The sequence below is a fragment of the Felis catus genome, chromosome B3 (genome assembly GCF_018350175.1).
Source record: "Felis catus isolate Fca126 chromosome B3, F.catus_Fca126_mat1.0, whole genome shotgun sequence".
NCBI classification, from domain to species: domain Eukaryota; kingdom Metazoa; phylum Chordata; class Mammalia; order Carnivora; family Felidae; genus Felis; species Felis catus.
The window spans coordinates 80773957-80787891 of NC_058373.1; the positions used below are offsets into that span (position 1 = coordinate 80773957).

Genomic DNA, 13935 nt, shown 5'->3' on the forward strand with positions numbered 1-13935 from the left:
AAGGTATTCATAAGCATTTAATTTGGTATTCCTGAGATAATTTATGTAAGCTACTTAGTAAACTGTATTGTAAATGCTGATGGAAAACACAATACATCTGATCCTTGAGTAACATAGGCTTGAACTGCATGGGTCCACTTATACGTGGAATTTTTTATTTTTTATTTTTTTAAATAAATAACAGGACTACACACTTTTCTTCCTTACGATTTGGGACCTGGTGGCTCAGTCGGTTAAGCGTCAGACTCCATGAATGAGATCATGGTTCTTGAGTTTGAAACCCAGCATTGGGCTCTGTGCTGACAGCTCAGAGCTTGGAACCTGCTTCAGATTCTGTCTCTCCCTCTCTCTCTGCTCCTTCCCCACTCACGCTCTGTCTCTCTCTCAAAAATAAATGTTAAAAAAATTTTTTAATAAAAAATGAAACAGAACATATTATTTTCCCTAGCTTACTTGTTCCTAAGAATACAGTGTAGGTGTACCCAGGTGGTTCAGGCACCCTGAGGTGACTCCTGATTGGAGTCAGGTCACGATCTCACAGTTTGTGAGATCAAGCCCTGCGTCGGGCTCTCTGCTGACAGCATACAGCCTGCTTGGGATTCTCTCTCTCGATCTCTCTCTCTCTCTGCTCGCTCACACTCCAAATAAACAGACAAATAAAGAAAACTTAAAATACATGTTAACTGTTTGTCATCAGTAAGACTTCTGGTCAATAGGAGAAGTCAAAAGTTATACTTTTTTAAATATGATTTTCAACAGTGCAGAGGGGTTGGCGTCCCTAACCCCACATTGTTCAAAGGTCAACTGTAAGAGAGTACATATCCAACTGGAAACCAAAACGTGTTTCAATATTGATAACTCTTTATAAGAAAACAAGATAATATATTCCTTCCATCAGTCCTGACATAAAGTATACTTGCACATTTTGAGCTTATTTGACATTAAAAAAATATTAAAGGACACATTTCCTACCTTGACGCACCAAATGCTGTACATGTGAAATAAAGCTGTCTAGTTTCAAATGGTATTAGAAAAGGACACTTGCTGGTTAACTGTTCACACCAGTCTGGCAGAGCCCCACTTGCCAATGCCAATGGTTCCTGTAAATTAACAAAAAATGTCTTAAGCCAATTATTTACAAAGACAAAAAGGAGTTCTTAAAAGTAATTAACGAAGAAATTAATGCAGCTGACCATATGGTCTAAATCACTGAATCAGAGAAACAGTAGAGATGGTGGAAGGTAGAAAAGGAAGAAGAGAGAGTACTTGAAAGTCCAAAAGTTACAGACTGAAGAGTTCAACTGAGTTTATTACCTCAATCTGCTGCAAAATTTTTGTTGTGATTTTTTTGCTAGTGAATTCATCTGGTGGAAAAGTAAACTGGGGCTGCTCATCACCTTCTGTAAAAGTAATAAAATTAATAGAAATATAAACTGACTTCCTTTTTAAAATGCCATAGAAATGAAACAAGGATTCTTACGGACCTTCTTGGGATATTCTTGAATAAGGGTCACTTGCAACTATATAGAGAATACGCAGCAGCTGAAGGACATCTTCCACTCCACAAGAATTCTGACCATTACCGGCTTTGGCCTGAGGTTGTTCTTTCGTCAAATTAAGAATATCACTACTCTGAAGGGTAGAAATGGCCCCCTGGTTTAATCCAGACTTTGTTCCATGCTCACAAAAATCCTATAGAAAAAATTAGCAAACTAGCCATTAATCACATTTTCAAGAAAAGCAATATATCATACTATCAGTATTTGAAAATGCTGAAATTTTTCAAAGAATTGCCTTCTTTTTAAATAAAAACACTATTACCCAAATTGAAAATCAATGTGTTCTAAACCATTAGAGCTCCCGAATAAACTATAACCACTGTAAGCTATAGTTAAAACCATGTACTTAGATACAATATCACAAATCATATTTGAAATTTTAGTACTTGGCATATTAACAACATTAATTCAACCTCATTTTTTCAAACATGTCCCAATGAACCTTTTTCTTAAGAATCTTAAAAAGCTGCAAACAAAGCACAAAGCCATTCCCAATTGTGTTTTGAAGCCAATATATACCTTATATGCAGCTATGAGCTGAGAACAATTTCTGTTTTTCCTAATACTTTTATTAGTGCCAGTTAATTTCCAGTGGCGCAGGAAAGCGGCGTCTGCATTCTTCTGCAGGTAGGTTATCAAGTCATTCTTTGGTAATTCATCAGTGCCAAGGTACTGTTCCACATGCTCTATAGACCAACAACCCTACAATAGGAAAAACCAAATGTTGGCCTTTCCTGATTAAAAGTCTATGCTATTTCACATGCATTACATAAGGTAGCTTTAAAATCATGCATTTAACCTCATCTAAAGAATTCCATGTTAGTAATTTTTTCCCCTCAAACGTTCAATTAAAAGTATCAGTTTTTCTTTATTTTTCCCTTTTTTCACTAAGTAGCCAAGAAGACCCATTTAATATAACTTACCATTTTTCCATTTTCCTTCTCTTTGTCAGAATCCTTCATTTCTCTGTACATGATTCTAAACATGAAGATAGTTTTCACATTAATTCATAAGTCAAATGATTTGTGGTTATTTCCAATAAGGCTTCAATTCTTTAAAAGATATATGAATGATGTCATTCATTAGCCGTATGTTTAAACATTAAACTCAGGGAGAATTTATGAAAATAAATGTGTCAAACATGGGGGAAAGTAGCAGAAATCATGTTTCTGAAAAACAGCTACTATTTACAAATTTAGCAGAATTGCAAAGAACGCATACATCAAACCTAGAACTTTTAAAGGTATGAAGTAATACATTATGTCATGTTATAACTTTCATATACTGTTGTAAAAATAAAAAGAGATGAGAAATGGTTTGCTTCTGGGTCAAGATAGAAAAATAGGATAGGAATAACATGGACCAGGAGCACTTATATTCACACAGGCAGTGAAGATCAAATTTGAAACTTTAGTAAAAATTGAACAGGGTGGGGGAAATACCCTGACAGCCTTGTGTACTCTCTCAAAAGGATCTACATCACTTTATCAGACATTATATAAAATTATCAATGATGTTAACAAAACATCAGAAAAATAAGTTTACATAAGGATGATTGTTAAGTATTATTAAATTATATTAAACTATATTATTATATAAATAATTATTATAGGGAATACTGAGCACCCAGACAATATTGAAAACACTTTATGTATATTAATTCATTGATTCCTCATAGCTACTCTCATTTTACAGATTAATAAAATGAGGCACCAAAATATTAAATGTGCCCAAGTTCATTATTCATTACTTGTTCAACGAATGAATGAACAAAGAGAGGTAGATTTAAACTTGCAAACCCCAAAACAAATAACAAATAGAAAATATTTAGTACTTCATACACAATCCCAAAGAGTTCAACAATTATTACATAAAATATTAGTCTAGTTTATTTCTAATTAAACCAGTTGAAACCTTAAACCATTTTATATCATGTGTCAGAAACACTCTTGTCTGCTGCTGTAAACCAAGAGAACAAGAACCATTTTGTTTCTACAGGAAAAAATACAGAACTACAATGCTTCTTGGCTCATGTACCATGAAAATATTTACTTAAAACATTACGTGAAAATCTCTTACGTGTATGTTGGCTCCCAAATACGCCTAAGTTTATCTGATTTCACATTGCCATTACAGGACAACTGAAGCAATTTTTGTACATAGTAAAAAATAGTTGATCTGAAATTAGTGAGTGGTAATTCAACTTCACGAGTTGTTCCAAGACCTGTTACTTTCAAAGTGAGGGCTAATCGAGGTGATGGAGTACATTCAACTTCTTCTAAGAGCTCTGAATGAGGTGTTCCTAAAAATAAGACATCAAAAAAATTACACTAAAACAAACAGTCCAGAAAGAACACTGCACTGGGAGACAAAGCTACATGGTATCTAAACTCTTCTGCCATTTATTAGCTAAAGACAACAACTACTTAGGACTCTCCTGGCATCAACATTTTCGTTTTTTAGAAATGAAAACAATCAACCTAGGTTACTTAAAGATGGCACTAAAGCTGCATTTATGCATACGATAGGGATCTCTCATTATTACAAGAAAACACATGCCACTATCAACAACAGCCAAAGTATGGAAAGAGCCCAAATGTCATCGATGGATGAATGGATAAAGATGTGGTATATATATACAATGGAGTATTACTCGGCAATCAAAAAGAAAGTATGAAATCTTGTCATTTGCAATTACATGGATGGAACTAGAGGGTATTATGCTAAGTGAAATTAGTCAGAGAAAGAAAAATATCCTATGACTTCACTCGTATGAGGACTTTAAGACACAGAACAGATGAACATAAGGGAAGGGAAGCAAAAATAATATAAAAACAAGAAGGGGAACAAAACATAAGAGACTCTTAAATATGGAGAAAAAACAGAGGGTTGCTGGAGGGGTTGTGGGAGGGGGTATGGGCTAAATGTGTAAGGGGCATTAAGGAATATATTCCTGAAATTATTGTTGCACTATATGCTAACTAATTTGGATGTAAATTAAAAAAAATAATATTAAAAATAAATTTCATTTAAATTAAAAAAAAGAAAACACATGCTAACTGTATGATTTCAGAAACATTTTATTCTTATAAATAAGAAAACTAAAATTATTCATAATTCTACATCGAGAAAAAAACCACCTACTGAGAAAACCACATACTCTGGTCAATGACCTGCTCATGTTCAATGAGTGGATTGTGAGGTAAACACCCACACCCACACCCACACACAGGTTCACAGTGTATTTGGTGGTGCAATCTTTTTTTATTCAGGTATTTTTTCCTCATATCATGATAGAGTCTTTTAAAGTATCACTTTATTCATTGCATGGCATTCATACCATTATACCTTAACTGAACCATATCCCTGTTATTATACATAATAAAGGTCATTTCTAATTTTCTGACAATATAAATAATATTTCTATAGTCATCAGTATATATAAATCTGGGTACAGAGCCAGTATTTCTTTGGTATAGACTTTTAGTAGTAACAATATGAAATATATTGCCAAAGAGCTCTACAGAAAATTTGTAGAAATTTATATTGTAGGAATTTATATTCCCTAGCATAGGTTTTTCTTTTTTGAAGGGATCTTGGAATATCTTGATTCAGTCTATACACATCCTCACCATAAAGCATTATACTACGAAGCATACTTACTTCCATATTTAACACAGGTATCATTCTATCATGTAAAGAATACACTCTATACTTAATCAACATTTAAGTCTTCCTTAAGGATAATATACTGAGTACAATACTGACGTTTATTGAAGCACACACCAACTGTCATGCTAATAACCTTATATGTTTTGCCTCATTTAAATCTTTTAACTACCTTGTCAAACAGAAACTATTATTTTCTACACGTAAGAGGTGAGAAAATTCAGGCTTACACTGATGATATGCTCAGTATATTAGCTTCCTATTGTTGTTGTGACAAATTACCATCAACCAGGTGGTTTGAAACAACTAGTTCTAGAAGTCAGAAATCTAAAATGGGTTGGCAAGGCTTTGTTCCTTTTTGGAAGCTCCAAGAAAGAATCTGTTTCTTTCCCTTTCCTAGCATCTAGAGGCTGCCCATATTCCATAGGTCATGGCCCCTCATCACTCTCATCTCAGCTTCCTGTTGTCTAATCTCTTTCTCTGTCTCAGACCTTCCTGTATTCCTCTTATGTGGACCCTAGTCATTACACTGGACCTACCCAGATAATCCAGGATAATTCTCCTATCTCATCTGCAAAGTTACTTTTGTCAGGTTAACATTACCTATTCATATATTCTGGAGGTTAGGACTTACATGCCTTTGGGGGATCATAAGTATGCCTACCACAACCAAAATAGACTTGTAAGAGAGAGAGTTACCAGGATGAATAACTCCAAAAACCATAAATGAAACCACTATACATTTCTTTTTCTTTTTTGCTTTAAAGAGAAATAGAGCAGAGGAGGAGCAGAGACAAAGGGAGAGAGAGAGAATCCCAAGCAAGCTCCAAAGGGTCAGTGCAAACAAAGCCCAAACCACAAGATCATGACCTGAGCTAAAGTCAGATGCTTAATCAACTGAAGCGCCCCATACAACTTTTCAAAATAAAATCTGAACAGGAATAATTCATAGCAGTTCAGATCTAGTGGAATACAGGATACAAACAATCCACCTTTAAATGAGTCTTCCTTTAAAAATTACACAAATACAAAACACAGTGCTTTAAATATACTGTTATTTGCTCCTTTAAAAATAATCTCATTTTTAAGGACTTGTGGCTGATATACAGTTTTTTTCCTGAAAACTTTTACTTATCAACCTGCACATATAAATAGCCACTTACTTTCCTGATTAGATATAACTACCTTCTTTGGTATCTATTAAATTTAAATCACAAAAACTAAAATACACAGTACCTGGGGGCGGAATCTCTAGATCAGTTGTTTGTTGGACATTAGTCCGACCAGGTCTAGGATCAAAAGCAGGAACCAAAGCAGAAAACTGCCGCTTAAGCACATAATCATCATCCCATGTTCTCCGACGTCCTCCTTTAGTTTCATACTCTTCTTCTTCCTATTAAAATAAAATTCCACATACAGACAAACAAGATAAAACTTTTCATTATTACAAAAGTGATGTGCTATTTCTTTTTTTAAGTTGATTTATTTATTTAGGGAGAGAGAGTGTGTGTGCAAGTGAGCAGGGGAGGGGCAGTCAGAGAGGGAGAGAGAGAATCCCAAGCAGGCTCCAGCTGTCAGCACAGAGCCAACATGGGGCTCAAACTCACGAACCCTGAGATTACCTGAGCTGAAATCAAAGTGCCAGATGTTTAATCGACTGAGCCACCCAGGTGCCCCAATGTGCTATCTTTAAAATAAGGTGTATAATAAATACTTCTCTATAGGCATTACACTTCCTTATTTAGCTGTATTTCTTAAACACACAATGAGCCAATATAAACATGTATAGGCACATACATTTCTTAATGATTTAAGCTTACCAAAAAGTAAGTTGCCTTAGTGGTGGTTACACAGAACTACACATGATAAAATGACAAAGAACCACATACATATGTTGCACCAATATCAATTTCCTGATTTTGATATTATACTCTAATTAGGTACGATGTAACCACTGGAAGAAATTGGGCAAAGGGCACAAGACTGCCCTAGTATCTTTGCAATTTCCTGTGAATCTGTGAACTTACTATTTTTAAATAAGTTGCTTTTTAAAAAATGAAAACTTTATTACATACTGAATTATATACAAAATATAATGCTAGGAAGTTGCTTTAAATAATGACGGGACAGGGGCACCTGGGTGGCACAGTCGGTTAAGCGTCCGACTTCAGCCAGGTCACGATCTCGCGGTCCGTGAGTTCAAGCCCCGCGTCAGGCTCTGGGCTGATGGCTGGGAGCCTGGAGCCTGTTTCCGATTCTGTGTCTCCCTCTCTCTCTGCCCCTCCCCCGTTCATGCTCTGTCTCTCTCTGTCCCAAAAATAAATAAACATTGAAAAAAAAAATTTAAATAATGACGGGACAGATAAATCAAACACGTTTGATAAAGTGCTAGTAACCACTAGAATCAGATGATGTGTTAGTGGGATTCCATGCACTACACTACTTTTAGAATGTTTGAAAATTTCCCTAATGCAAGTTTTGAAGGAACATTTTCTCCTCCCCTTCACTATTACTATCAACAAAAAAAGAGTTCAATGAATTATAGATGTTGCAAATGTCTGATGTAAAAAGTAACAATTATGTATGTACTTAGAGAGACACACATAGCCCCTCATGTTCTGAATACTTAATTAAAATTAACTTTTAGAACAATCAAAGGTATACTTGATAGCTCTGTAGCCAGAACGTTTGGGTTTTAGTCCTAGATCCAAAACTTCTATGTTTGATCTTTACCAATCACTTCATCTAAAAATCAAGACTAATAAGAACCCTCAAAAAGTTGTTAAAAGGTTTCAATTAGTTAATACACTTAAAGTATTGAAAACAGTGCCTAGGACTTAACTAATGATCAATAAATGTTTAGCTAATAGACTAATATTATCTCTACTATTGAAAACTATAAATCTTAGATTATAACAGTTAATCATTTTAATATATGTTCACTGCTACCCAAGGGTCAAGATGAAGGGTTTTCAAACAAGAAACTCCTTTATGCATTATGCCAGAGCAACCATTGACTCTATCTAGAAAACAGAACCCAAGCAGTAAGGGAAATTTCTTTTTGCTAATTCTATCTGGTAGCTAGCTTCTTAACCCCCACCCCAATCTCCATATATTTTTCTAGACATTTTGGTTGATGCCTTGCTCTGAAAGGAAGAAAAATACACTGAAGGGAAGATAACCATTAAGATATTACCTGCTCCCCAATAGGTCGGCTCCCTGCTCCAGCAGGGACTTGTGGCAGCTGCGACGTGACAGCATGGTGTGTTACATCAGAGCGGGAGCCAGCTCGACGCTGTAGGGATGGACGTCTCAGAATCTGAAATAAGAAAATGTGAACAGACATGTCTAATTATTTAACACCTATATATATCCCCATTCAGACTGAACCTCAAACTATCAGCCCCTATTATCAAAACTATCTTTAAAACACTTCATATTCATTAGCCATCTTCAGAAAATTGAATGCTTTATATTCAACTTACATTGTATACTAACGTTCACAAGAAATATGCTACTGTAATGTGTTTTTAAGTAATATATACTAAAAGCATTTCTTGAGAGTTTTTAACCCCATTAAAACCCAACTTTATGAAATTTTTAAAAATCTACTAAAATTTTATAAAGAGAAATAAAAAAATATACAAGTTATAATAAAGGGTATTTGTAGGCAAAAGTTCAGTTTGAAGACAATCATAGTGGTAAGATACTAAGAGTCTAGATCAAACTTTCTAGGTTTGGGTTCCCATTTTTGTACTTAACCTAACTAATTAGGATATGCTTTTTTTTTTTTTCTATGCTCTACCTCGTGGATGTAAGGACTGATGAAAATAATACAAAGATACTGCCTGCAATACACTACGTACTAAAATATAATTATTGTGGAAGAACCATGAAAATTATATTGTTTAGGATTAGTGCAGTTCTGTACACTTTTAAATCAGTCAAAACATCCGCATGTGACATTGTAGTATTTTCCAAATACTGTAAAACCTTGGATTGCAAGTAACTTGTTCTGCCAGTGTTCTGCAAGACAGTATTTCTAATAAATTTTAACTTGCTAAACAAGCAATGTCTTGCCATATGAGTAGTACATGATGCCAAATATCACATGATCACAACTGAGTCAATGGTTCTTCTCTCTCACTGTGGATTGGAGATGATCATCTACCATGCTCGGATGCTTGGTCTCAGGTCGCGGTGTTTGGCAGAAATGTGATTTTTTTAGAATGTTGGAAGGTACCCACAACTGGCACTAGTGTATTTGTTGTCACTTCAAAGCACCTATGGACAGTACTTTGCTTTTCCATACAAGCATAAGCTTAGGAATGCTTTGCTTCATTCTAGGTCAGGCTGCCTGCACATATAGACCCTTTCCTCGGCTGCCTTATTGCCGGTTACATTAAATAGAGTATATGACAAGAGTTTATTAATACTATACTGTAGTCAACATCCATGCAAGTGCATACCATGGCCCCCCTGCAGAAAAAGGTTGAAAAGAAAGGTAGTAAGGAGATGATTACAGTCAAAATTAAGAAGGAAATCATCAAGAAGTACAAACGAGGTAAGCGAGTGGCCGAAACTGCAAGATTTCATAAGAAGTTTACATCTGCATCTGGTCTACAGATGAGAAGGAGAGAAAGGCAGAGAAATCCCTCATCTCAATGAGATTAGGGAAATGTGTAAAATGTGGGAAATTGCAAAATTGTGTAGAAAAGCACCACCCGAATAAGGCTATAGCAATGTGAGCAATGAATCTGTTTAACAACAATGCAATGTTACATTTTGTGAAATCCTCAAAAGGAGGCAAAAGCATGTGTCATTGGATAGTTTCCTCGTTAAAGATGCACAAAAAGAAAAAGATTCCATCGAGCCAACAGCAGTGATTCCGTTAGTTCCGTTAGTGACAGTGAAAGTCATCCTGCATAATAACCCTCCTCTCCCTTGTCTCCCTCACACCAGCCACGAAGGTTTTCAAAGGTAAGTGCAGGTTAATTTATCTTCCTTCTTATTTTGTATTTTCTTTATTATTCTGTATTACATTACAGTATTGTAATCATTTTTTATATGAATATTTCTGGGTTGTGGAACAAATCATCTGAATTTCCATTATTTCTTATGGGGAAATTCGCTTTGATATGCAAGTGCTTTGGATTACAAGCATGTTTCTGCAAGGAGTTATGCTTGTAAACCAAGGTTTTACTGTATAACCGATATATTTTCTTTTAAGGGAGAAATGCTCAGATTAAAAGTGCTTTTCTTAATTAACCACGTTTTTCATACTCATGCCATTATTTCCTTGCTTCACAGTTTAACCAGGACTTTGCTTTTCCTCTCTTCATTCCAATTATTAACATCTTATATTAGTTAAGAGAATGGGAGACACTCTCTCTACCATAACCTCCTCGTATTCTTGGTCCTCCTGATTGTCATCTTCATTCTCATCATCTTCCTCATCTGGCTCGGGCAAGTCTTCATCATCATCTAGCTCAGCTAATAGAGTACTGGCACGGCAGCTATCCAGGAAATCTGGAAAAGAAAACCAACAACCTTACTGTCAACACAATTAACAAAGCATGATAAGGTAACTTTGCATATTGGTTTTACAAAACAAAAGTAAAATTCAAGACAGACAAGTATAAAGACCACATTTAGCAATGCCACCCTTCTACCACCACGAAGCCAAAATGAGTAACACTGGTCACAAGCATGGCAGAAAACAACAGGATAAGTTTGACCATAAACTAAATCCAAGTCTACAAAATCATAATATAAAAAAAAGGTCAGCAGTACGGGCTAGGTTTAAAAATAAGAATCCTATCACCATTCTCTTTAGAAGTCACAAGAAGCACAACATGGTGCAAAGAGAATACTTTGGAGTCATTCACTCTCAAGAAATATCTCTATTGAGTACCTACTCTGTTCTAAGAACCGTGACAGGCACCAGATATACATAGTTGTGAACAAAACAGACCTGGTCCGAGCCCCCATGGAACTTATAGGGGAGAGAGACATTTAAAAAACAAACAAATGAATATATAAATAGGAACTGGGGTGCCTGGGCAGTACAGTCGGTTAAGTGTCCAACTCTGGCTCAGGTCATGATGGTCGCCATCTGTGAGTTCAAGCCCCATGTCAGGCTCTGTGCTGATAGCTCAGAGCCTGGAGCCTGCTTCAAGTTGTGTGTCTCCCTCTTTATCTGCCCCTTCCCCGCTCACACTCTGTCTCTCTCAAAAATAAACATTAAAAAATAATAATCAATCAATAAATACGAACTGTAAAAGACTGTAGGAAGGAAAAGACAGAATAAAGTTAATCTGAGAGACCTGGGATGTTCATAACTGCTTAAGGACACTACCTATCTACTATGGAGTAACAGATGTACCATCTTTCCTATTATCTATATTCCCCCCAACCCCCAATGAAGACTGTATCAGATAAACATGGTCCCACATAATGAAGATGCTGATGAGCTGTTCTTCACAAGAAATGAAAAGAAAAAGTAATAATGAGGCTAAAACAGAAGTTTTTACTGGATACAAAAGAAAAAACAAACTTCTATGGATAAAAAGACACACTCTATATTCCAAAAGAACATTCAGAAGACAATTTATAACTGCTTTGTAGAATCTTCTATCTGCAAACCTCTGAACCAAATACATATGTTTTAAGTCTAATAATTACACAGGACTGAAATTCAATACCTTTTATTAGAAGGCTAGTAGAAGAATGAGGCCCAATACTATAAGCAATTTGTTTCTAAGGCACATATTTTTTAACATTTTCATATTCTGGAGTCAGAATGTGTCTTACAAGCAATGGCAAGTCTCAGCTGAATTGTCAACATTTTCTCCTTAGTGACATAAAATAATTATAATTATTGCCATCTTAAATTTGATGAACTATATTACCCTTAACCCATGTAAGGTACCATCCTGCAATTTAGGAGTGGTCCTCATAAATGTGATGTGGTAGTACACACACAAAATCAATTCCACTTTTGGTTTATTTTCAAAGGAACATAATCTGACTGAAATTCCATCTCTCACATGTTATAATTCACTGAAGCCAATGGCTTTTTTTTTTTTTTTACTCATCTTCTTATTTAAACAGCTCCTTATTTCATAGATTTGACCATATCACAGAATCATGTTCCTCGAAACCTAATACAGTAAAAGTTTGCATACATAAAAATTATTCTGTAAGGCAAATGTTACTCTGATCCTTGACAGCAGCACCCTTAAGATAAATCTTCTAGTTTTAGGATTGTAAAAAAAGGAATTTATAATCATGTAACATTAATTTTCAAAAGGCAAATGGGAGCCCTAATACTTTTTTAATATTCTTTACCACCAGCATACCCACAACATTTTTAAGTTTCACATAATCAGGAATTAAAGTTTCAATGAAGTTAACATGTAACCAATGAGTAGGGAGGGGCAGAGGGGCGCCATGAGAGAATATAGCTTATTCGATGAATTTACATTCCTTTGGTGTAATCATCATCATAATTTTGCTATATACACATTTAATAGGTAAGGTAGATACAGAGAAATGTAATGATCTTCCTAAAACCAGAGAACATCAGATCCAATTCTTGGCTTGAAATAGGGGAGGACACATTCAGAGGAAAACAAACACACATGAATATAAGATTTACACACTCCATGTTAACTAACTAGAACTTAAATAAAAATTTGAAAAAAAAAAGATTTATATAAAAGAGTAAACTGTATCTTCATATAAATGTTCTTTTATTTGAAATTACCAAATTTAATTTTTTTATTTATTTATTTATTTTTAAATGTTTATTTATTTCTAAGAGAGAGTGAGACAAAGCGTGAGTGGGGGAGGGTCAGAGAGAGGGAGACACAGAATTGGAAGCAGGCTCCAGGCTCTGAGCTGTCAGCACAGAGCCCAACGCGGGGCTCAAACTCACGGACCGTGAGATCATAACCTGAGCCGAAGTCGGACACCCAACCGACTGAGCCACCCAGGCGCCCCTCAAATTTAATTTTTAAATAGAACAGGCACTGGCATCAAGAATGTATGTATGTATGTATGTATGGTAAAAGATATTCTAAAACAATAATGACAGAAGTGCAACCTTTTTGAAAGGCAATACAGCAATTACTTCTTTTAAAAATGTATCTTAAGGAAATATACAAAAATACAGTTCAAGATGCGGATTCATAACAATGTTTATGGTAATGAAAGGGTGTGATTTAAAGGTCCAAAATGGAGAATTTACTAAATAACAATTGCATAGTCTAACAGTGGAATATATGGCAGCCACTTCAAACACTGGAGAAATCCATCAAACAATATGAAAATAATTTTACAACGTACTAAGTGAAAGGAGCTGTCTGGAAAGATGATCCCTTTATGGGAAAACCAGAAGAGCCAGGTATAAAGTTCAGTCACCAATGGCCAATAATTTAATCACTGTGCTTAAGTCATGAAGCCTCAAAAAACAAACAAACAAACAAACAAACAAACAAAACCCAAAATAGGGGGCTCAGAGAGCTTCCAGGCTGGTAGTGACCCTAAACACCAAGAGTACAAATGTGCCTGTGCGTGGGACCTTCCTGACCTCACCCTATGCATCTCTTCCATCTGGCTGATCCTGAGTTATATCCCCTTTTTATAAGAAAAGGGGTAGGGGCGCCTGGGTGGCGCAGTCGGTTAAGCGTCCGACTTCAGCCAG

At 35.5% G+C, this 13935-nt stretch overlaps 1 protein-coding gene across 6 annotated transcripts in view; it reads right to left on the bottom strand.

Moving 5' to 3' along the window:
- HECTD1 (HECT domain E3 ubiquitin protein ligase 1) overlaps positions 1–13935 on the bottom strand; it is a 91811-nt gene that overhangs the window by 12095 nt on the left and 65781 nt on the right. For 4 of the 6 annotated variants that reach the window (XM_023255626.2, XM_023255630.2, XM_023255628.2 and 1 more), the window contains 9 exons: positions 10624–10757; positions 8425–8547; positions 6465–6621; positions 3639–3861; positions 2483–2537; positions 2079–2261; positions 1485–1692; positions 1315–1400; positions 973–1100 (listed from right to left, as the gene is read on the bottom strand). In XM_023255626.2, the coding sequence (XP_023111394.1) occupies positions 973–1100; positions 1315–1400; positions 1485–1692; positions 2079–2261; positions 2483–2537; positions 3639–3861; positions 6465–6621; positions 8425–8547; positions 10624–10757 (1297 nt within the window). The remainder of the gene's footprint in view (positions 1–972; positions 1101–1314; positions 1401–1484; positions 1693–2078; positions 2262–2482; positions 2538–3638; positions 3862–6464; positions 6622–8424; positions 8548–10623; positions 10758–13935) is intronic. The other 2 variants (XM_023255627.2, XM_023255629.2) reach the window with 2 other exon arrangements.